Source organism: Vulpes lagopus, chromosome 12 (assembly GCF_018345385.1).
Source record: "Vulpes lagopus strain Blue_001 chromosome 12, ASM1834538v1, whole genome shotgun sequence".
NCBI classification, from domain to species: Eukaryota; Metazoa; Chordata; class Mammalia; order Carnivora; family Canidae; genus Vulpes; species Vulpes lagopus.
In genome coordinates, this window is record NC_054835.1 from 77,384,990 (window position 1) to 77,412,588 (window position 27,599).

Genomic DNA, 27,599 nt, shown 5'->3' on the forward strand with positions numbered 1-27,599 from the left:
TGTCTTTCTCTGACTGACTCTTTTCACTTAGCATTATACTCTTCAGCTCTTTCCATGTCATAGCAAATGTAATTTGCATTCTTATTTATGGCTGAATAGTATGCCCTTGCGTGTGTGTGTGTGTGTGTGTGTGTGTGTGTGTACCTATACCTATATTCTTTATGCATTTTCTCCATTCATCAATTGATGGACACTTGGGCTGCTTCCAAATCTTGGCTATTTTTAATAATGTTGCTGTGAACATAGGGATGCACGTATCGCTTTGAATTAGTGTTCTTGCATTCTTTGAGTAAACATCTGATAGTGTGATTATTGGCTATACTTGCAGCATTAATGTTGATAACAAAATGGTGTAAGTTTATCAGGTCTTATCTTTTGAGGTAATAATTCCTCCAGGAAATAAAAATGAGAAAGAAATTATTTTCAAGAAGCAGTTCATAACCCATTAACCAAGGTGTGACTCCCAACTATAAAGAAATTATTGGTATGAGACAAGTATGAGGGAAGACAGCACCATGGGAAGAAAAGTATCTGTTCTATATGTATCCCATCCTTGCTCCATCAAAGAGTTTCTAGTCCTGTAAGAATGTGCAAACTTCCTGGATTGGCCCCAGTTAGGATCTAATCAAGAAAACATAAACTATTCTTTGTTTTTCAACAATAATAATTATCACAGGTGGTTAATTAACATAGATGTATTAGGTGTATGTGGTTTAATGCATTAGTACCTCCTTTGAAGACTTTTGCATGATTCTATGCTACTTTGCTGAATAGATATTAGGGGGTTAAAGTCTCTTCCTTTGAGATAATGTAATGCTTGTACGTTTGGGAATGACAGAAAAGTTTTTTAAAAATTGCTTTTGTTATTTCTTGAATAATTTGCCACATATATTATGATAAATATCCACAGAATGCATACGTGCCTACATTTACCAAGGATATTTTATCATATATGTATATAATCTAACAGCTTTAATGAGGCTATTTTGATCTATATGTAGAAATTGGAAAGACTCTAGAAATAAACCAATCTAAAGAATCCCAATTTTAAAATTAAGAAATTCAGAATTTATTTTTTTTAAGATTTTATTTATTTATTCATGAGCGACAGAGAGAGAGAGAGAGAGAGAGAGAGAGAGAGAGAGAGAGAGGAGGCAGAAGCAGGGAGAAGCAGGCTCCTGATGAAGCTCAGAGCCTGATGCAGGCCTCTATCTCAGGACTCTGGGATCATGACCTGAGCCAAAGGCAGACATTTAACGGACTGAGTCACTCGGACACCCCGGAATTTCTTTCTTTTCTTAAGATTTTATTTATTTATTCATGAGAGACAGAGAGAGAGAGAGAGAGAGAGAGGCAGAGACACAGTCAGAGGGAGAAGCAGGCCTCATGCGGGGGGCCTGATGTGGACCTCAATCCTGGGATTCCAGGACCACCCCCTGGGCCAAAGGCAGACATTCAGCCGCGGAGCCATTCCAGGCGTCTCCAGAATTTCTTTTAAATGTTTAATGTGTTCTTGACTTTCATGATATCAGACTTTCATGATATCTCTTTGTCAAAATATATATGCGTTTTCACATACACACACATATGCAAACAAGCTTTGAGAGGACAAAGGAATTAAAATATGTAAAGTAAAGCAAAAAATATTTCCACTCTTAATCCCCAAAAATCTCCAATATATTGTATCATCACATATAATCAATTTGAAATATACATATTTCAATATATATTTATATAAATACATGATTTATATGTAAATATAAATATATGTTAATATGCAGTATATATTCAAATTATGAATAATGTCTAGAAAATATTTTTAATTCTTTTAATTTTGTAATTGCAACATACAATGTACGTATGAATAAATAAATATGACACAAGATTACATGTTTCACTTTTAATATAGGTAGAATTTTCACAAAAAATTGAAATATACTTCTCAATGTTGAACAATAAAGTAAGTAATAAATTACTATTAAAATGTATGCAATTTAAGTGACTTAAATGTCACAATTTTTTACTTGGGAATTCAGGTATTTTACTTGTCTTAAGCAAATAGTATGAAATATTTAATAAAGTAAGAAAATCTTGTTCAAGTACCAATCCTTTAAAAATATATTGGATTTTATTTTTTATGAATTATACATATAGTTTCTACTTTTTATTTGCCTTAGGTTTATTATTCTAAATTTATCTAAATTCTAATATTAATTTTTACTCAGTAAAAAGTACTGTTATTTTTGAAATTCTGTTACATTATAGTCAACCATTGACTAAGTCTTACTTAGTGGGTTTATAGACTGTTTTTCTACACATTTTTCCTACAGTATGAATGGAATCATTGCTGACTTCCTATGCATATAAGAATTGAATTTCTTCAGATAAACCTTATGTTTCTTTTGTGCCCACAGAGACATCTGGATACTCATCAGAAGTGTAAAAACCCCAACTAGAAGAAAAAAGAAATAAGTATCCTTTCTTATTTCTATGATGCATATAGCAAGTTACATTTAAAAAACTATCATATTTAGCTCTTAAAATATTTCTCAATTGTTGCATACTTCTGAATCAATTTTCTTTACTTATATTCATTGCCTAGCATAATATATATTCAACCATTTTCATTGCATGGTTGAATAAACATAGAAAGTACATAGCAGAGATCAAAATAAATTCACATTTTTTTATATCCCACTGCTACAAAGTATTTCCAAATAAAGAATTTTTATCTCTGAATTTTTCATTAATAGTTTTCTGTATGTATATAATATACATCTACACAGACATATGGCAAACCACATTAATTATGATTTTAAAATTTTATACAGTGGAACAAATAATGGATGAGATGATTGTAATGGTTGTAACACATATCTTTTCCAATACATGCAGCTGATTGCAATTTAACTCTCTTATGTGTGTTAAAATGCCCAGCATTTAAGATTACACACTTATGCTCCTAGTCTTCCCTTCAGAGACATTATGAGCACTTGAAGGACACAGCAATACACGTCTGCATTTATGCATAACAGAGTTTCAAGTGAAGTGCATTATTACCCTTATTTTTATTAATAAATTATTGCTGTTTAATATGTTTGGGCTACTTTTTCTAGGTTGGATTAAGCCATGATTACCTAGAGATTTTTGTTTCATTATATTTTAAAACTGCCAAAAATATCCAAAATAAAAAATAAAAATAGAAGCATAAAATCCTTTTGCAAAAATGCCAGACTTTACCGCTATAAAAACTTGTTCTCAGAAACCACTTTTCCTAAAGGTGCATTTACTTAAATATGAAATAACCTAGGTCTTACCTGGCAGTGTTTGTGTCATGACTGTGAAACTAATCCATGATCCAATCTGTTAGGTTAAAGAATAAATTAATAAATACCATTTGTGATATTACAAAGGTAATATGAAAGCTTAAAAGACAGTAAGACAACTATAGGTAGAAATAAATTTCTCCCAAATAATAATTTTGTTTTAAAATAGGATAGTCATAAACAATCCCACAAACAGCATCATATTCATAAAACAAAATGGAGCATATTGTTCCAAAAACTGTAATGATAAAAAAAACAGAATTCTGAAACATCTCAAGATATTTGATATGGAGATTGTAAAGTTTTCTTTAAAAATAAATATATGTAAAAATATTCATTTTTGCAAGGAAAATTGTGGTTGAATGTTCCAATTTCCTATGCCTATAACTTGAATTGAAATATATATCATAATTTATAACTCTGTGCCAAATCTACAGATAAAACCTGTATATAATTATATATATTAAACTATAATATATGTAAATACATAAACATGCATTTAGTATATCATATAATAAAGTGTAATTATTTATATGCATAAATAGCATACCTCATAGGTGTAGTTAGGACATGAAACCAGGAAAAACATCCATGTGAAGGGGTTATAATTTGGACTTGGAAAACAGGCATTAATTCCTTTTAGAAAGAAGAGTAAAGTATCAGTGATGCTACATAAAGCAAATTTAATCATATATGTATAAATATAATTCTAAATTCTCTAGAACAACTTATACTACATAAAATGTCATCATGTATTTATAGAAACATATTTCCCAAATTACTCAGAAAAATCCCAGTTTCAAATGTTATGACCTTTTGACTCAGAATACCTCTCATTTTTTATGTCTACAGCTATATTGCTATAAAATTACAGAATATACCATGATAATCAGTTCTTTAAAATTTAATATGTAAATATTATTTTGCATAATATTTGCAGCTGAATTGCATACTCAAATCAGTAAATGTGCCTTAACAATTGCATGCCTTTTCTCTTTTAGTTTCAAATAAGATGTTTTTGGTTGAGATTATTAAATACTTCAAACCTCCCTTTCTATTTAATTAGCGAAAATCCAAAGGGAATTTTACAAGGATGTCATTTATATTAAGAAAGTGTGAAAATCTCTCATAAGAGGATTACAGTGAGTATCAGCATAGTTAATATTCAGAAATACCACATAAATTATTTCTGCTCAGCAAGCAGGATTGTTATTTACAGTTTTCATTATACTTAGCATATTGTCACTTGATTTTTGTGATTTTTTACCTTTCAATTTCTTTCAAGAAATATTTTAGATAACAAATTTATCATGATTTCAAGTTGAACTTTGAGCAGTGACATTTGTAAAAGTAAATATGAGTTATAAAATCACTGTTTATTCTCCATAGCAAGTTTAATCAGATAACACATCAGCTAATCTCTTTTAGTTATAATTCTAAAGTCATAATGAAATGTCAGTATGCTGCTTTCAGAATTGTAACTATTGCTAAAATATCAAAGTAAAAAAAAATATTAGGTACTGTGCAGATTTCATGTACTGTTCATTTCAAGATAAGGATAAATACAGATGCCATTTAATATTTCAGATAGTCTTGATAACATACATGCAAATGCCTTTGTGTAATATCCATATATTCATCAAAAGAAAAGTGATTGAGGAACCTACTATCCATGTTATAGAATCTGAATTTCAGAGGTGGAAGATGCACGCAAGATAATCTGGGTTAAATCTAGTTTATGACTGTTCAGCCTCTAGTGTTAGTGGAATGTTCAAGGATCCACAAATGCTTCTTCCAGATGTAGTTTATAGATTTAGTAACCAATATGTCTCGGGACACTGAAAATGTATATAGACATTGTCTTGTGTATCTATTTCCTCTGTTAATTTTAAGATGTAAGCCTGGATGTTACTAATTTAATACTTACATTGCGATGAAATGCTTTCTCAATCTCTAGTTACTATATATAATAGAGCTTCTATTACATAAAAGAAGATTTTTTACATTGCAATAGTGCACCACCCAGATTCTTCTTTAGGTAGAAGAGATTATTCTACAGCTTCAGGGATAGCTGCTGGCAGAAAACTTTCAATTCTCAGCATCCCCTATGAAGATTGTCTGGCAGAAGGGAGCAACCTTGTGCCCAAGGTCACATTCATTCTTTGGTGTAGCTTTAATCAAATATTTGATCAATATGGTAAATTGATGACTCAACTCAGAATAACATTGATTGATCATCCCAGCTTTAGAATGCCCCATAGGTTCACCTGAGACTGCCCTTGAAACTATATGACTCTCAATTTTCTCTCCAAACATGACTTAGTTTTTCCCCATTCATAAAATCACTCTCTAACAGACCTCCTGAATGCTAATATCCACCTTAGCATCTGCATCCTAGAAAACTGAACTGACAGTAGCTGCCACCAGGAATGGCCCAAAAAGCAGGTAATGGAATGGCATTTTAAAGTTGAATGACCAACTGAAAAGCCTGCAATGAGTACTCCCATCATTGACGGTAGATCCCAAACAGATAGCTGCTGGTACAAGAGTAGCTGTGCAAATATAAAGCCTTTTTACCAGTGGTGTGCTGATATTCTATACTGGTGGAAAGGAATGCTTTATTTGGTCCAATGGAATTAAGTGGTGACTGCTATCGGTACTCAAGGTAGCTAAAAACTGAAATTGACAGTTGGCAATTAAAATCCAACTGTAGGGGATCCCTGGGTGGTGCAGCGGTTTGGCGCCTGCCTTTGGCCCAGGGTGTGATCCTGGAGACCCGGGATCGAATCCCACGTCGGGCTCCCGGTGCATGGAGCCTGCTTCTCCCTCTGCCCATGTCTCTGCCTCTCTCTGTCTCTCTGCGTGTCATTCATGTCATTCATTCATGTCATTTATTCAATAAATAAAATAAAATAAAAACTAAAAAAAATAAATAAATAAAATAAAATCCAACTGCAGCAGAGGGCCTCATCACAGAAGCTCTAATCTCTTAGAATGGGAGAAACACAGAAAAAGCTGAACACCAGTCCAAAGACTTACTTGCAATAGTAGTCATGCTCCAAAGAAAAAAAAAAACAAAAAAACAAAACAAAACAAAACTCCAATCCAAACTAGGTCTGCTAAGTCAAGGTTGGTATTCACAAAATCTTGGTATAGATTCCCATGAACCATGAGCCTGATGAAGGCATCGTTCTATTAAAAGCTAGCACAACCTCTTGCTTAAAGGCAATACATATGCCACTATGTTGCAAGAAATTCTGTTCTAGGATCTTCTCTATGTCTTCTCTTAACTTCTATGCTATAGGGTAGGCTTACAGAACCATATAATCTACCTGAGGTTGTTCTGGATCTGGTAAGGGAGAAAAAGGATTATTCCCCAATGGACCTACGGAACCCAGCTAGCAAATCATGGGAGAATATACATGTGATTGGATTCAGAGAATGCTTGATAAGAAAGGAAAAATATAAAATTGGACAAGAATAGGTTTATGTTGGAGCAGTCTTCTGGGATATAGGAGTTAATGCTCTGCTAAAATGGTACAGACACACTAACATGCACCTAGAAGATGAGCACAGGAAGTGAGGAAGAAATGTTAGAATTCCCCATGGCAGGCAGGGGGGAAAGATGTCAAATGGCTTAGAAAAGTGGGGATCCTAGATTAGATAGTCTATAGAAGGCTGAAAAGGGAAGGCTCTTTTCCATGGAAGAAAAGTTTTTCTCATGTTCCATATCCCCATGTTCTTTCCCATGTTCCACATAATTTACAGGATATACCATTTTCCAAAGCTATAAGGATGTATTAGTGAAAGGGGCACCACCAGCACTAAGATTAGTTTTGTCTCTCTGCAGTTCCAGGCTGAGTATAAGGGCTGTCATTTTAGAACTAGGATGGACTAGTAGCGATTGGGATTTAAGTATCCTTCCTTCCCCTTCTCCCAAATCAAAGGCATTTCTAGCTATAGCACTTAGTTGTCATAAGCCAGAATGAGTAGTAAAATCAGAAGAGGCTCGATCTACAAAATTTACGGCTGGTTAAAAGTAACACAATGTTCCAAAAAGCTAGCTTATGTTTACCCAACAGTGTTATTTCTGAATTTAGAAATAAATTAAGAGATGGACAGTCCAGAGATTTGGGGCAGCTGACAATATAACATTCCTTTCCCAGTTTTTGGATTTTAACCAGCTGTAAGACACTAAACTCATTGGTGGGAGAACAAACTGGGACCTCAGGAAGGAAGACTCTGCAATGCCAAAACAAGTATCCAGGAAAATTTTACCCCCATGAGGATCAAGGTAGGGGATCTTGGGTAGCTGGCTCAATTTCTGAAGCATCTTTTGATTTCGGCTTAGGTCATGATCTCAGTGTTGTGAGACCAAGCCCCACACTGGGCTCCACTTTGCATATGGAGCCTGCTTAAGATTCACTCTCCCTCTCCCTCTGCCCCTCCACATTCCCTTTCTTAAGAAAAATAAGAATATAGGTTATGACAATAGGTAATCCCTGAGACATTAAATGTGCATGTTGAGGGTAAAAAGAATCTAACAGTTTGTGGAGGAGAAAATTAGTGCACATCCGTTGTTATACTGAGACCATGTACAGTGGTAAAGGCTGTGTACTACTTTCCCACTAGCATGTCTCTTTTACATTTCCCCCAGAAAGAGAGGCACTCTGGCAACCAGATGGAGTTATTACCAGAAAGTTTACAAAGAAGTGGATCTGTGAAACCTAAGGAAGAGACTGATGCGTGCTGAGATATGATGTCAAGATCCCCATCAAGTATGACGGACTTCGTCCATAACTGATGGGACTACTGGTAGCAGGAAGTTTTCAACTCCAGACCCTCCAAGAGGATGGCCTTGACTAAAGACAGCTGTTTTATACTCGGTCATTCACATTTCCCAGAGAGATCTACACTCAAGTAACCTTATTTCTAGTCAGTCCAACACAAGACAACTCAGGTAAGTTATCCTAGCTTCAGATACCCCTGCAGAATTAACCAAGGTCACTCGTGAGACAGCATCACAGTCTAATTTCCTACTTAGCAAAATTCTCCTCCCCTCCTTCTTTTCCGTATTTTGTAATAAACTTCTTTTTAACTTATTCTATATCAAACTGTGTCTCCTGGGGAACATGTTTTGTAACACCTTATTTAAATAATAAATATTAAATGGTCCCCCTATACATAATTTATGACTAAAGCACATCTAAGAAACAGATGTTACTACAAGGATCAATTAACACATAATGGGGATTTGAAACCAGGAACAGCAGAAACTTTTTAAAAGCCAACAAAGGAACTGATAGTTTAAAAAGGAGTTTATGTAAGAAAAAAAGAATGCACTGTATGTATAGAAATCTAAAATTCATGATAAGGAAAAGTAGATCTACTGAGAAAAGGTCTGATACCTGACAGATCAGAACACTGAATATGAAGAACTGAAATGAGATGAAATGGTTTGTAAGTAGTGAGACTAGAAGGTTTTCATCTTAGGAAGCACTACTTCCATAAAAGTATCGGAGAGCAGCTCATGAGGAATACATTGCTTGGAGGCTTAAGGGAGAAGGAAAAGAAGGAAACATTTCTTTGGAATTGTGGCATTTAGAAAAAAACAGTGTTTAAAGAACCAAAAGACACAATAAAACAACCCTCTTTCCTTCCAGAACACACTTTAGAGACTCCACTTCAAGCACCCCATCCATAAAAATATTTATTATTTCTCTTTTAGGACAACCGATACACTTAAAAATGAACATAAGTTGATTGGCATTCATATAAGCCTTCCATGTAAGAAAAATAGAAAGCTATTTTTTTCCATGCTGATAAAAATACCCCCTAAAAGATAATTGAAAAATTTTAACAGAATCTGCCTACACAGAAGCATTTACAGATACAGAGAACATAACCATTAAGAATTCCAAAACTCAGAATAGATTTGGCCAAAACAGGGAGAAAAAATAGATGAAAAGTGATTATACTCAAGAAAAAAATTGTAGTAAAAGGAAAAAAGTCATCTCAGTAATATAGACATTTCAATTTGCCTATGGAATGTTTAATAGAATAGGGGATATTAAGATGAAGAAAAACAGCCAAAAACAAATAAAAAGCTAAAAATAGAAAGTAATAGATATATAAGACATAAAGATGTAATATATATATGTAATATATATATATATATATATATATATATAATTTAACCCCTTAAACCCCTTAACCCCTTGCAGTCAACAATGCAAGAAAACAAATTTTAAACCATAAGAAAACTTTCTGGAGGTAAAAAAAAAAAAAAAAAAAAGACATGAATCAACCTACTGGCAGATTACATCATGTTTCTGGAAAATTGACCTGAAATTATGAAGTCTAAGACATACCCCACATAATTAATAGACTTAGTGATAAAGAAAAAGTCTTTGAGTCTCAAGATTAAAAGACCAAGTCAATTAATAAAGAAGAGAAGATTAGATTGGCATCCGATTTCTCAAGAGCAACATATAAGCAAGTTAAAGGATGGAATAAACACTAAAGAAAAAAAGTCGTCTTTTCATGAACAATCCAAAGGCCTGTCTGACTTCAGAAACATGATTTAAAATTTTCATTTTCAAATCATGATACCATAATCCAAGTACATGAAGAAACGAGCACGATGACACAGAGGTACATAGTCAAGACTAAAATTAGTGGTATTCATAACTTTGGCAATATTAGTATTTTTACAGAGTTGTATTGTGTTTCTACACTAAAAGTTTTACAGTCAGGTTTCAAATACATCCAAAGAGAACTCAGTAAATCTATAAATTTGGATCTGATAAAAATGACATACAATCACTCTATTTTTTAATAAAGATTTTATTTATTTATTTATTTATTTATTTACTTACTTACTTACTTACTTATTTATATGAGAGAGAGAGAAAGAGCTAGCAAGACAGAGCATGAGCAGGGAAGAGAGGGAGAAGTAAACTCCCCAGGAGCTGGAGCCCAACATGTGGCTCGATCCCAGGGCCCTGGGATCGTGAACTGAGATGAAGGCAGACCCTTGACTGACTGAACAACCCAGGCACCCCTCAGCCACTCTACTTTAATGTAAAAGCAGACAATAAACCACAATAGCACTGTCATTATTCTCTTAATTTTTTAGCAAGGTACAAATATTTTCAAATCATGTTATCTATCATCTATCATCTATCATCTATTATCTATCTATCTATTATCATTTTTATATAGTCATCAATTTAGCTAACAGCTAAATTTTAAGTGTCCTCCTAGGCATTACTGTTTCTAAACTTTGAATTTGCCAACGATCGCTTTTATTAGAAAAAGTTTAAGTCACTTGAAATACAGTGGGATTACATAAATTATTATGCAAATTAGATTAAGATTGGGAGTCAAGCTAAGAAATTGAAATTTATCACTGGATTTTATACTCCCTTACTTCTTAATCATCTGTTTTTCACATATTTAAGTGAGATTGTCATTTGATTTAGGGGGGCATGTGCATTTTATTTTAGAGAAACCATTATTAGAAAATATGATTTAGTTCAAATATTTTAAACAGTCATACAGGGGCTAGAATTGGGGAATATTGTCTTAAAAGTTTCCAAATATTGCTTTTACAAATGTTTGCTAAAGTCTTTTTTAAAAATAACTAACATTAAAAAAATAAATAAATAATAACAATAATTAACATTGTTTAGAGAAGAGAAAAAGAGACTAACCTGTATGATTGGGATGAGCCAAGATCACATTGATGAAATGATTTCCAGCTTCACAAATCTGTAAAACATTTTAAACTTTTCAGTGTGATCAACATATTCCTCTTTAAAAATTATATTCTATAGATTTACCAACATCCATGTAAGATATTAATCTCAAGTTCCAAGAGATATATTATCACGCTAATTGTAAGGAGAAGGTAGCTTGTATCACAACAATGAAGAAGCTGTTGTAGACATATTGAATTAACCTAATGGATCACCCTGAGTTAGAAACTTTGAAGGTATTATTGATCCTTTTTTCTTTTTTTTTTTTTTTGAAGACTTTATGTATTTGTGGGAGAGAGAGCAAAGCAAGAGAGAGAGTAGGAGATGGGAGGAGGGACAAAGGGAGAGGGAGAAGCAGACCCCCCGCTGAGCAGGGAGCTCAATGCTGGGCTTCATCCCAGAACCCTGAGATGTGACCTGAGCTGAAGGCACATACTTGACTGACTGAGACACCCAGGTGCCCCTATTGATCCGTTTTGATAACTAAGTTCAAATTCCCTTGTTAAAAATCAGGTTGTGCTGATTATATGCTTTGTACTTGGTTAGTAGGTAAGTTTCCACTCCATGAAGAGACAAGTCATGTCAGAGAAGATAAGCTTGGCACAGGTTTACACATCCTAAATTTATTAGCACAGTAGCAACCCTACCACTGCAAGGATGATAGCATGATTCCCCGCAACCCCCGCCCCAGTTTCAACTCAGTTTAGAAAACTTATTGTAAGCAGTACTGTCCTGCAAAGACACTTGCTGATTGTCTGTCATCTGACCCCTTGATCATGTACACTGCCCTAGCCATCCTAGTGAATAGGCCACTGTGACCCCCTAAGAAACTCTAGTCTAACATCTCTGGGAATGAGGTTAAAATTGTTCCCAAATTGCAACATGGAACCTCACAAGTTAGTACCCCTTCCTTTGTTACCTATATGCTTTACCTGATTTCTTAAAGAGATTTTATTTATTTATTAGAAAAAGAGAGAGAGAACATGAGCAGGGTGAGAGAGGGGAGGGATGGATGGAGAGGGAGAAGCAGATGCTCAGCTGAGCAGGGAGCCCACAGTGGGGCTCCATCCCAGGACTCCAGGATCATGACCTGAGCTAAAGGCAGAGGCTTAACTGACTGACCCACGCAGGCACCCCATTATATGTTTTATCTGATTAACACGAAGTATGTATTCAACATTTAAATACTATGTTGTTAATAACAGATTGGTATCCAAAACCATTTGGTTTAAAGTCATCCAAATTTTCACTATAAAATATCCCATAAATTGAGCATGTTTTTATCTCAGTATCTTTAATGCTAATAATCTCTTCAAATATACCTGATTTTGTTCTTTTCAACAATTTCTCTATGGATTTCTTCAGATATAATAGTTTTGTAACTGTAGAAGAGGTTCCTAGTTTCTCAAGTTGTCGCTAGGAATAAAAGCTGAATTTTACATTTTCAGATAATAATTTTAGAGTTGAACTTATTTCTAGGTGAATGTGGTTAAGACTATGAGCCATTGTTGGATGAATCTATGCTCAAATGCCTCATCTTTTACCTTACTTTCTAGAGATTACATGACTAAGACATATGAAAGTCCATTTCTTCCCCTAAATGCTAATATTACTTCCTGTCTTATGATGGTTATTTTAAGATGATTAAATGAAATCAAGTGTCTGACATATGAATTACCCAATAAAACTGTGATAATTTTAGTTACCAATGTCATTAATTAAAAACTTCTTCAGAGAATTTTCCTACACTGATTAATCTCACTTCTCTAAATTTCTATCTCACACAATGGTAGCACTACAAAACACATAATTACCAAATTAATAATTTGTTATATTTGTTTGGTCTTCACATATATTGCTCATCTTTCAGGCAAATGGCATGTCATACTTATTTTTCATCACTCACAGTGCCAAATACCAAATGGGACATATGATAAAAATACTTATTAATAAGCAAATTAACGTACCAAATCTTTGTGAACAAATTAGATGTTAGAAATTATGGGTTTTCTTCTGGTAAAACATAATCACTTTATGATTATCAAGATTTTAAATTCATTCAACCATCAAAATATTTTCTCCTTCCTACTTTCCACAACACAACTATATCTGAACAACTACTTTTCACAACACAACTACATATAGGCCATGAAAAAGAGCACTTAAGCTTTATTAAGACCACTAGCTATATCCCATAATTTATCATTAGGTGCCCCTTCCCTCCAACCCCCAAATAAACCACATAATGTACTGAAATAAGAAATATGAGAGAATGGGATAAAAAAGGTGGGAAATAATCCAACTTTTCCATCTTTCCACCTACAGTTGAAATGCCTATCTATATGCATTGTAGGAGTGGAGAGTAAAAATCAGCTATATCTATACTATATCCTTAGAAATACTCAGTTTATCATCAACTTAGCAAATCTGTAATGGATTTTAAGGATCTATTTTCAATGCTCACATTAAGCACTGGCTCTAAAACTCTGAAGAATGAATGTGTCCAGTATAGGTTAATTGACCTAGATAAAAGTGGTTGATATAATTTCCTCTTCTGTCAGAGCTGAGTAAGATTAGAAAATTCAGTCAGTGCCATAAAACTCAATATATGGTTCTCTCGTTGAATAAAATTTCAGAAGCACATTCAGTGTGAAACCCTGGAACATTTCCCAGCATGACTTACACATTTCTACTGGGTTGATTCTTCTTTAAATTAGAAATCTTCATTTAGCATATTACATGTTAACACAACAACTTCATAAATAAAGTTTGAGAAAGTTATCATTAAGGTTTGATTTTTACATTACTTAAATGTTAAATCATCTTATATATTAAACATGCAGATGTGTAAGAGATGCCCAACTTGTAGAGATCCATTTTTATATAATTTCTGTATGGTTCTTTCTTGTAAGCTTCAGCAAGCAAATGTTCTCTACTTATATAAGTGAAGACAATGTGTCTATGGAATAAAATCTAAACACTCAAGTACAGAATTTGTAGACATCCAAATGAAAATTATCTATATTATTTCTGTATATATCTATTTTCCCTAAAGTTTTATACATGTTAGCATTAATCATTATTTATAATTTGACATAAGTTTATAATTTGAGCAATGTAATGGTCATTTTATTAATATAATTAAAAATTGAATCTGATAAAATGTTTCTAACACTAATAATCAGATTTGTTTTGAATTTCAGCTATTTTAATTTTCTCTATTTCTAATGATAATTATTATAATGTCATGTTTATTTATTTTTATGTAATATATCAAGAATAGGAAAAATCTTCAATCACTATATAATTATGGAAAATTTCATCGTGATCTGTATCAACTATTATAATCTTGAGAAGTTAGTCTCTAAAGGATAAAACATATTTGCATAGACATGCTATTTAATAATATAGGCTGATATTACACTCTTTTAGCATCATAAGTTTTATATTGGACTTATGATAACATATCACTATGATAACATTATAAAAATTTATTCTAATTCCCAAATTAGGAAACCCATTTATAGACATTTCAATAAAAAGATAACATGCATTATGTTCCAGAATATATATGTACAGTATATTCATTATAGGTTTATCAGAAAAAAAATATAGTAACCAATACTTTTATTCATAAGACTTTATTTTTTAAGCAGTTTAAAGTTGCCAGCAAAATCAAGGGGAAGGTACAGGGATTTTTTTATATACCCCTGTGCTCCTGCACATGCATAACTTCTCCCATTATCCATGTCCCCCACCAGCATGGTATGTTGGTCACAACTGATAAACCTACATTGACACATTATAATCACCCAAAGTCCACAATCTACATTACAGTTCACTCTTGGCATTGTGCATTCTGAGCTTGGACAAATGTATAACAGCACATATCCATCATTATAGTAGCATACAGAGTATTTCCACCATCCTCTTCTCTTCCTCTCTCCCCAACCCTTGCCAACCACCAATCTCATTACTGTTTCCAGTTTTGCATTTCCCAGAAATTCATCTATTTGGAATCAAACAGTATTCAGTATGAAAGGGCTTCTTTTACTGAATAATATTCTTTCCAGTTTTCCTGGTGTCTTCTCATGGCTTGATAACTCATTACCCTTGAGCATGGAATAGTATTCCATTATCTGGATGTATCAGTTTATCCATTCAGCTACTTTGAGACATCTTAATTGCTTCCAAGTTTTGGCAATTATTTTTTATTTTTTTTAAGATTTTATTTATTTATTCATGAGAGGCACAGAGAGAGACAGACAGACAGAGGCAGAGACACAGGCAGAGGGAGAAGCAGGCCCCAAGCAGGGAGCCTGACATGGGACTCGATCCCGGCCCTGGGCTGAAGGCCGCACCAAACCGCTGGGCCATCGGGGCTGCCCAGTTTTGGCAATTATGAATAAAACTGTTGCAAACATCCTTTGTAGGGTTCTGTGTAGACATAAGTTTCTAATTCCTTTGGGTAAATATCCAGGAGCACAATTGCTGGATAGTTGAAGTATATTTAGGTTTGTAAGAAACTGCCAAACTGTTTCCCAAAATGACTGGATCATTTTGGATCCCCACAGCAATGAATGAGAGTTCTTGCTCTTGTTCCACATCCTTATCTTCATTTGGTGTTGTCAGTGTTCTGGATTCTAGGCCATTCTAATAGGTTTGTAGTGCTGTGTCTTTTAATTTGCATTTCCATGATAGCATATGATTTGGATCATCTTTTCATAAGCTTATTTGATATTTGTGTATCTTCTTTGATAAGGTGTCAGTTAAAATCTTTTTCGTATTTTTGAATTGAGTTGTTTGTTTTCTTATTCTTGCATTTTAAGGACATTGTATATTTCTTTTTTTTTTTTAATTTCTTTTTTTATTTATTTATGATAGTCACAGAGAGATAGAGAGAGAGGCAGAGACACAGGCAGAGGGAGAAGCAGGCTCCATGCACCGGGAGCCCGACGTGGGATTCGATCCCGGGTCTCCAGGATCGCGCCCTGGGCCAAAGGCAGGCGCCAAACCGCTGCGCCACCCAGGGATCCCGGACATTGTATATTTCTGATAATCATCTTTTATCAGATGTGTTTTTTGCAAATATTTTTCCTAGTCTTTGTTTTCTTCTCATTCTCTTGACATTGTTCTTTGTGGAGCAGAAGTCTTTAATGTGTTTTTAATGAGCTTATCAATTACATCCTCCATGGATCATTCCTTATTGTTTTATTGTGGTACCTAGATTTTCTTTTATGTCATCATCTAAGAGTTTTACAGTTTTGCACTTTGCACTTAGGTCTGTGATCCATTTTGAGTTAATTTTTGTGAAGTGTAGAAGTTCTGTGTCTAGATTCATTTTTTTTTCTTTTTGTATGTAGATATCTAGTTGCTCCAGCACCATTTATTATGACTAATTTGTTCTATTGTATTATCTTTGCTCTAAACAATACTGGTCACTTTTGAAAATGAATAACCGTAGGGTTCTAAATAAAAGTTCAGCTATTGCATTTATATGATTGTAGGGTATGAAAATAAGTTTTAATAGTTATTTTATGAATTTTTGTGTTGCATGAAATTAAAATTTTATTGTATAAAACCTGCTATACTTGCTATAGGAGAAGATATTTTCAGTCGATAAATTAACTCAAAGTATTTGATCTTGAAATTGATTTAATGTTTAAAAACTGTTTATTTCTGTAGCCCATCTCATTACCAAATTCTATGGATATTTTATTTATTTATTTTTAATCCATTGAGCTTTCATGAAATATCATATAATGCAAGAATGCACACATTTAGTACCAGGAAATGGTCTAAAAATAACACCAGGGATCCCTGGGTGGCGCAGCGGTTTGGCGCCTGCCTTTGGCCCAGGGCGCGATCCTGGAGACCCGGGATCGAATCCCACATCAGGCTCCCGGTGCATGGAGCCTGCTTCTCCCTCTGCCTATGTCTCTGCCTCTCTCTCTCTCTCTCTGTGACTATCATAAATTAAAAAAATAAAAATAAAAAAATAAAAATAAAATAAAAAAATAAAAATAACACCATTCAGTAAAACTTGAAAAATAAAAATACTTCATAAATACTGACTCTGAAGTAAATTATTGCTAAAAGCACACATATGATAAAACAAGCCAGTTGGGTGTGCCTATTAAAAACAACAACAACAACAAATAATAATAATAACAAATAAAAAATAACAACACACACTATGATTTTTTTCAGAAATTATTTTTATATTATCTTTAATACTTTATATTTTAACAATATTTTTATCATTATAGTAGCTGCTGATTTTAATTTATATTATTACTATTTTTACGAATAAGTCAGTTTTAAATGAAAAATAGTTATAAAATTATAATAAAATAAACTTGCATTAATTTTACATTATTAATATTAAAATGAGTTTTCTACACAATATTGAAGAAGCAATACTCCAACCAAAGTTTTGTATAATAGTTGATTCCTAATTATGTTATTATTTACCTTAGATACTTGAAGGGGAAAAATATATATACTTGAAGGGATTTGAGAGGAAATCAAATTGGAGAATGATGAGAAAATGTGGAGTCCTGAATTGTGTTTTAAATCTTCAGTAAAAAGTACTGTCAGTCATTTTATTGGCTTCTATCAACAGTAGGCAAAAGATCAGAAAAAAATGTGACAACTAAACCTGAGCATGCTGCCTGACAATGAAAGCACTTACCTTTGGCACACTTTTCTTTCCTCATTTATCTCCTTCCATAAATACTCAACATTTGAGCAGTTTCCTGGCCTTACTGCAGTTTCTATAGTACGGCCTCACTCTCCTCCACCCTTGTTAAAAGCTGTGATATATTGTTCCCAGCATCCTCTTCTCTAATCAAAAATTACTGTTCTGTGCCCAAGGTTCTTCCCTGTTCAGTGTTACAGGAGAAGGTGTGACTTTTTGATAAGAAAGTAATTTATTACTTCTCCAAGAATATTTGCATTTTAATAAAAAAAATCTAAATGAGTGTAACTAATAGTGAGACTGAAGACACAGAGGCAAAACCAGGGAGAGGAGTGATTTTCAGTACTTTACAAACCATGTCTTCTACATTATTATTTATTTCCTACATTGTTGAAGACAGTAAAAAATCAGGGAAAAATTCATTATATGGTGAAATGCTCAATGTACAAAGAACTGACAAGCCATAAACTGCTTCTGGAGAGTAATACATAAACTGAGAGGAAAAATGGATAAAGAAAATAGATTGTTATTTATACAATAGCAAAATATTTAAAATCATAGATTCTACTTTGTTTTGCAATAGTGCTTTTGTTTCTTTGTGGGTGGATTTGGTTTCAGAGAATAGAGATCATAGAAATATACAGAGACTGGATTATAGTATATCTCCACAATTTCTAGGAGAAAAAAAAAAAAAAACAAAACAACCAAAGATCTAAAAGTTGTGGGGAAAGGTATTCTGATGTTTTTAAAAATTCACCTATACTTGATTCTACTTGCTTGATTTTTTTCCTCTTGTAGATTTTGTGATATCAGAACATATTTGAGGAAACAAAGTCTTGTTGAAAGTAAGACAAGAACAGGTGATGAAATACTTCTCAGAATATAGTATAAACATGACAAAATTCACCAAAATCAAAGATTTTCCACAAGAAATTATACTTCACTTTGGAATACATTAAGTATGCATTTTAAAGTGCATTATTTTGCTTAAAATAGATTTTGCTTAGTATGTTAGAAAACTCAGAATAGCAATAGAAAAAAAAAAGAAGAGGGAGCAGAAGAGAAAATTATAATTTGTAAATGGTTAGTCTACAAAATGGATGATTCACACATGAGTAATTAAGAATTAACTATGACTGCATTTCACAAATTCTAATATATTATATCCTAACAAGGTGATATTCTGGGTCTACACAATAGCAGAAAAGCAAAATCAACTTGAAATGAATAATGCATTTTTCCCATGTTAAGGGGGTATATATATATCAAGAAATGAAGAACAGGAAGTTTTGCAAACATTAGTAGAAAAATAAAATTAAGATAGGCATTTTCTGGTTAAACTTTATATCATACAAGTTTGGGCTATGAATTTCCCCTCTGTTCCTTCTACATAATAATTGATTATATTATATGCTGATAATCTTAATATAAAGTAATTTTAAATGCACTTGACTTAAAAATAGGTGCTGTTCTTTCCAAACCATTTGCATATACATTTTTTTTGTGATAAATATGAAAGGCACACCTTTAGATATTCAAGTTATTATGAATGGAAAAAAATAACCTTGAAATATATAATGTATGCTCACAATAATATAGTTGGCATCTTCAATAAGTGATATATGTGCAAATTCAAACAACTCATCTGTTGTTATATCCTGTATTGGAATCAATTTCTTAAAACTTATATGTTAATATCAAACTTTGTTTATGAAAATTAAATGTGTTTTGCCTACATTGAACATTATCAAGAAATTCATGGCTAGAGGGAGTTTTTAATTTGTCATCACTATTTATAATTTTATGAGACTCGTAGTGGCCTTTTTGTCTCTTTTCTGAATTTCTATTTGCAATAGAATACAATTACATCCAAAATTTTGACTTTTACATAGGTTTTCTTCATATCCTCAATACTATCTATAAATAAAAACACAGGTTGTTCCTTTTATCTTAATTTAAATCTACGATTGAATGAGTCAAAGTTTGTTATGTGCTTAGAAGTGTGGAATTAAAGTTATCACACTTACCTACTGTCTGTATTGGATGTAGTCAATGCTACTGTTTATCACTATTTGTTTATTCTGACACCTTGGCCCTTATAAGACAACAACTGTGATAAAATTTTATGACTTGACTATTTCTCCTACTCCTTATTTTTTCCCGTGTGAAATATATATAAAAGCATTCATTAATAAAATAATTTGTGAAGAATAAGCATGAATAGCTTATTTAGGAGGCAATGTCTTTTAAAAGTCTTTGGGGAAAAATGTATATTACAAATTATTAGAATTTTGCCCATTTCCAATTATGCCTCTTTATTTTTCACTTAAAAATATTATGACTGCTATGACAAATGTTTTAAAAAGCTGTAACTTTTCCTGGAGTGGCTGGGTGGCACAGTTAAGTGTTCAACTCTGGGTTTCAGCTCAGGTTGTGATCTGGGGGAGTGTAAGATCGCGATCCATGTCAGGTTCTGTGCTCAGGGCAGAGTCTGCTTAAGACTCTCTCTCCCTTTCTCTCTGCTTCCTGGACTCTTCTCTCTTTCTCTCTCTCAAATAAATAAATAAACCTATCTTAAAAAAAAATAAAAACCTTTAACTTTCCCTAAATTTTTCTTTTCTTTTTCTTTTCTTTTTCTTTTCTTTAATAGATTCATTGCTATACCACATTTGAGAAAAGGAAAGGAATCAAGAGTGCTATATAAAATGGGAGATGTATAAATATTAGAACTAACAGAAAACAAGTTGCAAAAATGTATAGTGGCTAACATTTTAAGGAGGAGAAAATCGAAATAACAGATATGAACATCTAAAAATGTATCAAAATGAAGACCAAGCACGTGGCTATTATTTTATCACTAATTAATTCTTCCAGTTGCTCAAATTTACTGAGTAGTTAATATTCAGAGATCATTAGACTTGGTACAATGTAAGTTAGCAATAAAGGCATCAAAACAAATAAACTGAAGTCTTGCTATGTATGAATAATATACACGTGGAAAATTAAAAGGTGGTGATAGTTTCTACTATGGACAAAACCACAGTCAACAAGAAGAGGATGTTTTTAACGAAATTATTAACTAAAATACACACATTGGTTCGCATGAGAGTTTTTAACAAAGTGTGTGTGATTTGTGCCTTGTATGAAATGGTGGGATATAATTTATTCAATACCAATTTCACAAATGGCATAGACTTATATATGAATCAAGGAAATTTAATCAATACATCAGGAACAGGAATTATGGGATTAATCTATCAAGGTTAGGAATGAAGAAGAACATGAACAAAGAATAAAAGCATGGGTAATTTGGTGGAAGAATATGGTGTATAAAGCAAAATGTGTTGAATGAAATAATACATTTCAGAAATAATAATCTGTTGTAATCAGATTGATGTGTACCTAATTCAAACAATGTATATGTAAAGATAAATAGAATAATCTAAATAACTGGATTGTGAACACTTAGAAAAGCCCTGTGCTTTATTCTAAAAAGTAGACTTTGTTTTCATTCAGAATTACTTAAATTAACAATTATGCCAAAGTGATTTGATGCTCATCTGTTAGACTCCTGAAACTCGCTTTTAGGCTTCTGCAAGTGTATAGACAATAGAAGTATTACTAAGTATGATTTTTTCAAATTCTACTATATTTAAAATTATTCTAATCATCCTTTATAGATGAGTAGACATTTTTACTAAAAGATCTGGAGAGCTGAGATGCCTGGGTGGCTCAGCGGTTGAGCGTCTGCCTTTAGCTCTGGGTGTGATCCCAGAGCCCCGGGATTGAGTCCCACATCAGTCTCTCTGCATGGAGCCTGCTTCTCCTTCTGCCTGTCTCTCTCTCTCTCTGTGTCTCTCATAAATAAATAAAATCTTAAAAAAAGAAAAAAAAAGATCTGGAGAGCTAAAAAGAAAAATTTAGAGAGCTAATGCCTTAATTCGAGGTAATTGCTTGACTTACTGCACTTAATACCATTAACTATATAATATAAAAATAGATGATATTTTCTACATGTGAAATCCTCAAATATAATTTGTTTTGCATTCTTAATAGCACTACAATGAGAGCATGAAAAACAAATAATATAAATAATACATACCAAAAAATTGATAGCAGATACTGTGACTTGGCGGTTACCAAATGCTAGAAAGTAGGAAAGAAGATATCATGCAGACATTCATATTTTGGAAAACCACACTATAAACATAGTTCAGGCAACGTTTATTGGATATTGCTATCCTCTAATCCAGAGTCTGTGGTGTATGTAATTGGCCTTTTGGAATAACACACTTTGCAATCTAAAGGGATGAAAATATTTTTGCTTTCAACAAGTACTTTTTTTCTAATCACCTAATTATATTTAGAATACAAAAGAAATCTACTTTTAATTTGTATCATTAAATTCTTTGAAAGCTGATTTTTATCTCTCATTTGTCACTGTAAAAGCACATATCAAAATGTATGATGGCACCCAATAATATGCTTGCTTTTTAATGTTGAACAACAAAAATAAACATGCTAATAACAATTTTTATATTTTGCATTGATGTTTTATTTTTATAAATATTTTATATTTATATTTTAAGCGTTATCATTTGAATGTATTTTATATTATAAGTGTTTTATATTTTTTATCTAAAAACAAATATATGAGGTAAGTATTAATGTCCTCATCTTGAAATAAAGAAGAATATAGGTTATATAAGTTCCCAAATCATATAGAGTAATGAAAGTGTCCTAAAGTCACCTTTCTCATGGTAGAGAAGTGGAATATACTACAGGACCACAAATGAAAATTTCTGATAAGCTCATCATCTATATTAATAGTTGCATTTCTTTTTTCTGTTTATGTGTATACATATAAATTATATTTATGTAGTAAACATATTTGCAAGAAAACATAACACCTCATCTTAAAGTTTGCATATTTTATAAGTATATTTAAAGGTTTTTCTAATATTATTAAAAGCTCATTATAAAGGATACAGCAGCATCTGCACTATAATGTTTAATGTGGCTAGCTCTAAAAACATTAAGTATTATCTAATTACTGCAAAATTAGTGGTACTTTAAGTTTATGTGTAAATAATACTACCTCAAACATCTTTCTTCCTGTCTTTTATGGAAGTTCTATTTCCATTGGCTAGCAATTTAAAAGTATAATTTATTCAAAAGTTATATAAGTATCTATGCATGGATATATATACATACATATATATTTCTGTATATAAAATATGTGGAAGTGTTGGAAGTTTTGTTTTCATAAAGTGCATATATTTAATCATGAAATAAAATACATTAATGGAGAAAATTTGTGAAATAGATAAAAATGTAAAGGAAAATGCATTAAAATCCCATTATCTGTGGCAAATCATTTAAAATTCAGATTTTCCCTTAGAAGGATACATATTTGTTATACATTCTTTACAATATCTGATAAAACAATTTTATAATCACTTATTCCTTAATATTACATTTGCCATTATTTATTAAGCATACTTTCCCATAATTAAACATTGTTCTCTAGCTAAATCGAAATATTTTTTTATTTGTGTCTACTTCTAGACAAAACTTAGTCCATTCAACAATAGTTGTTAGGACTTTATATGAGACGCACTATACTGTGTGCTTGTGGTAAATCATTTATAAACTAAGCCCAAAGCAACTCTTATCTTAATGCAAATTATGGTCTGGCAAGGAAACAAATAACAATCACAAAATAACAAATGGAAGTTGCAACCCTGATAAGTGTTACAAAGAAAGATCTATATAGTATTTAATGTAAGAGCTAAAATGAAAGATTTAATCAGGGATATCATAGAGGACTCTCTAAGAACATTGTGGAAGTCTAATTTAGAAAATGAATAGATATTAACACAGACAAGAGGGGGGTGCAAAACATTTCATATAGGAGGGCAGTGAAGATATACTTCATTTTCATTTTTTAAATGAGAATAAATATGATGTGATAAAACAGGTAAAGGGACAAAGAGTATAATTTTAAAATATTTTAATATTTATTTCCAAAATGCAAAATTACAGATAGAAAAAACTTTCTAGAAAAAATTTCAGCCATCATTAAAACTTTTTATATTTTTTTATAATTTTTTAATATTTCACATTTGGCAGAAAAAAAAACCAAATGGGTTATTTTTCCTTGATTGATGTTGATACCAACATTTATATATTGAGTTTTCTGAACATATGCATTCCATTTTGCAGTTAATGGAATATTCCTACCATTGGGTAGTTTTCAATTATGATAATGTTTTCCTATTTACTTTTAAATATTTTCAAGAAGTATTAAAAATTACCTCCTTAATGGTATATGTGGTGGAAATACATAATATGTTGTTTTTTATTTAAGTCAATGTGTGTAAATGTACAGATGCCATTAATTTTATGCAGCCAAATCTGTTGAGGACTATACATGATATTTATTCACTTTCCAGTTGGAATCAGTATTGTAATGCAATATATGTTTTCACAGAATTTGAGTCCAACTTATAATTTATGCATTTAAGAGTCTTGAGTAGAGTAAAATTAGAGTTTCAGGGCCTCATTTTCTTAATCTATAATCAGGAATATTAGCATTTATATAATAATGTTTCTCATTACAAAAGAAATAGGAAATTTACAATTATTGACAAACATTAAGTTTTCAATAAATATTTTGCATATGTTAATAACAATCAGCTTCTATTATTTTGTATCAGATACCTAGAATGTGACATCTTTCAGAGGCTCTTAAACATACTGCGGGGCAAAAATATCTATCGGCTAATGTTTGAAAATTAGTAGGATATCGGATATAGTGTATATATCATCTTCTGATAAAATATTTTTTTAAAAATGAGAGTTATATGATTTAGAAAATTTTCCTCCTCAATATTCATAGTCAATTGTTAGTATTTAGAAGAATTCAAGTTTTGAACATTGGAATGATTTACTTATAGCGTGCTCAACTAGATTTGCTGATTTTACCAAAGATTCTGTTGTTGGTACTTCAAGCAAAGATGTTAAGATGGTTTAACTTATTTTATAAAATCTGAAATAAAGCTTGGAATGCCTGGGTGGCTCAGTGGTTCGGCCTCTGCCTTCAGCTCAGGGTATGGTCCTGGGGTCCTGGGGTCAAGGCCCACATCAGGCTTCCTGCAGGGAGCCTGCTTCTCCCTCTGCCTTATGTCTCTGCCTCTGTGTGTGTGTGTGTGTGTGTGTGTGTGTCTCATTGATAAACAAATAAAATCTTAAAAAAATAAAATAAAAATAAAATAAAGCTTGACTCCTCCATTTATTTCCAATTATTTCAAACTTTATAAGCACCAGAAATAGATCACAAAAAATAACTGTCAATTAAATGTGAAACCTCAACCCTTGTAGCACCAGAGCCCTATGCAGGCTCTATCCCAGGACCATGGGATCAAGACATGAGCCCAAGGCAGATGCTCAACCACTGAGCCACCCAGGTGCCCCTTCTGTGTAGTTTAGAAGACGGCTTAGATGCTGGCAATTTAGGATGTGTTTAATTAGAAAGAAATTCTACATACATGGTGGTGTATACCGTGGATGATTAATATAGTATGCAATCCAAGAAGTAAATCCCCAATAAAAGGCACAGCCCTACAAATAAAGCATAATAAAAGTTAGGGAATATATATAAAATCCATCATATCATTTGAAATTTTCCCATATACTTATGTCACACTGCAGGTTTTTTTTTTTTTTGCATGAAAAATGTTATGTTTTAAGCAAGATAAATGAAATGCTTCCTCACCCAATAAAGTACCATTTTACAAGTACCCATTTGATATCTCTAAGGAAAGGCATTACTTTGCTCAACCCTTATTAATATAAATGGGTACTTAGAGTATAAGGCAAATGTAGCAATATATTTTAGAAATATTTTTCAAGAGTGGTTGTCTATTCAGTAATCAAAATGAATGAAGTAATAAAATAATAATGCATTACATAAAATATCTTAATATTAATTTTTCAACTGTAAATGAATAAAATAATGAATTATTTAATCATTAGTAAAACATATCTTGATAGATTATAAAGGGGAACGTCCTAGTTTCTAAAGTCCTAGGCTATAATACTAATCTTGTACTGAAATGATAAATTTTAATACCTTCTGCCAGAATAGAAGCTAGTCTAAGTGATTTTTGAGGTTTGGGAGTTTATTGTTTTATTACAATGACAACAATATAAAGGCTTGTTGAATTTTTTACAAAACAGATATTTGCCAAAAAAGGACATTCTTTTTAAAAAGGAAATATTTCATATTGAAAGTAAATTTTAAATTGGAAATTAAAAGTAACTGGAATTAGAATTGGAAAATTGAATTGCAGCATGTTATCCGATGTGCATTTCCATTTCAGTATTTCATAAAACTTCCCATTTTCTTGACAGCTATTTGATGAGATGGTTATTAACTCCCTGCATTCACCATTTTTGGAAGAGCAAAGACACTGTCATCACACTGACAACTGTCATAAGTGCAGGGTATAGTTTCATCATTGTAATCACACAGATGTATTTTTACAGGAGGGTTCATATATGACATCCCTCTTCCTCAAGAGGCACTTAAAGAATCTGAATTCAATGCTAAATATTTCCAAAATTAAAGGCGCCTGAACATATGCTGCTCTAACAAAAGGACACGGCAACTCTTTTATGTAGGATTATTGGTTCAGAGCAGCTCCAGTGAAATAGGTCACTCAGGACATGGCATTTCAGGAGCGGATGTTTAAGATATACTGACGTGGTTGAACAGAAAAATCTAAGCATGAGGGAAATAAACAAGATTGTATCATTTTATGGATGACCCAATACACAAAATATTTCTGAGTGATAATTAAAATTACAAAACATATCAGTCCCCACCTTTATCAAATTTTTCAAAGGTGTATGTCCTGCAGAAACTTTATGAACAAATAAGGTTTCCAAAAGATATCGGATATAGTGTATACAATGACAGAAGCAAGCCAAGCTAGAAAGAAAATAAAACATAAACATATTAAGTTCTCTTCCATAGGTCTGGCTTGCCTTATGCATAAGACATTTTTTGTTAGTTTACTACATTATAATTTATTAGGAAATGTTTCCAATAATCAAAACACTAATGTTTCTTTTAATATTTTTACCCTAGAAATTTTCTAAATTTATTTCACACTAACAGTATGGTCACAACAATCTCTATAAATCTACTTCTGATGATACTCAGAGTAGTTTATAATACCAGTCATAATCTATATGCTCACATCTACCCCAGGAATATATAATAATTATAATTTTACTCATATCAAAATGTCTCAAGAATAAAGCAGAAAATGTACAAACTTTCTTTTTGTTTTGTTTTTTTCTTAGTATAGCTGATATACAATGTTATGTCAATTTCATGTGTACAACATGGTGATTTAACAGGTTTTACATTATGCTGTGCTCTCTATAAGTGCACCTGTCATCTATCATCACACAATGTTATTAAAATATCATTGACTATATTCTTTATGCTGTGCCTTTTACTCTTTTGATGTATTTATACCATAGCTGGAAACCTGTGTCTCCTAATCCCTTACCCCCACTTTGCCTGACTTCCCCACTCCTCTCCCCTCTGCCATTGGAGACAATGTGGATGGACCTAGAAGGTATGATGCTAAGTGAAATAAGTCAGATTGAGAAAGACGAATACCATATGATTTCACTCATGTGGAATCTAAAAAAAAAAAAGAAAAGAAAAAAAAAAAAAAACAGCTGAATAAACACACCAAAAAGCAGAATCAGACCTATAAATACAGAAAACTGATA

General features: G+C 32.3%; 1 protein-coding gene across 1 annotated transcript in view; it reads right to left on the reverse strand.

Moving 5' to 3' along the window:
• Positions 1-1,475: 1,475 nt before the first annotated feature.
• Positions 1,476-27,599, reverse strand: part of TECRL (trans-2,3-enoyl-CoA reductase like) — a 98,596-nt gene continuing 72,472 nt past the window's right edge. Inside the window, exons 6-12 of the mRNA XM_041726082.1 lie at positions 26,676-26,781; positions 25,337-25,409; positions 21,889-21,932; positions 11,042-11,099; positions 3,877-3,962; positions 3,318-3,363; positions 1,476-2,452 (exon numbers count right to left, since the gene is read on the reverse strand). Coding sequence (XP_041582016.1) covers positions 2,325-2,452; positions 3,318-3,363; positions 3,877-3,962; positions 11,042-11,099; positions 21,889-21,932; positions 25,337-25,409; positions 26,676-26,781 — 541 coding nt within the window. The 3' untranslated portion in view covers positions 1,476-2,324. The remainder of the gene's footprint in view (positions 2,453-3,317; positions 3,364-3,876; positions 3,963-11,041; positions 11,100-21,888; positions 21,933-25,336; positions 25,410-26,675; positions 26,782-27,599) is intronic.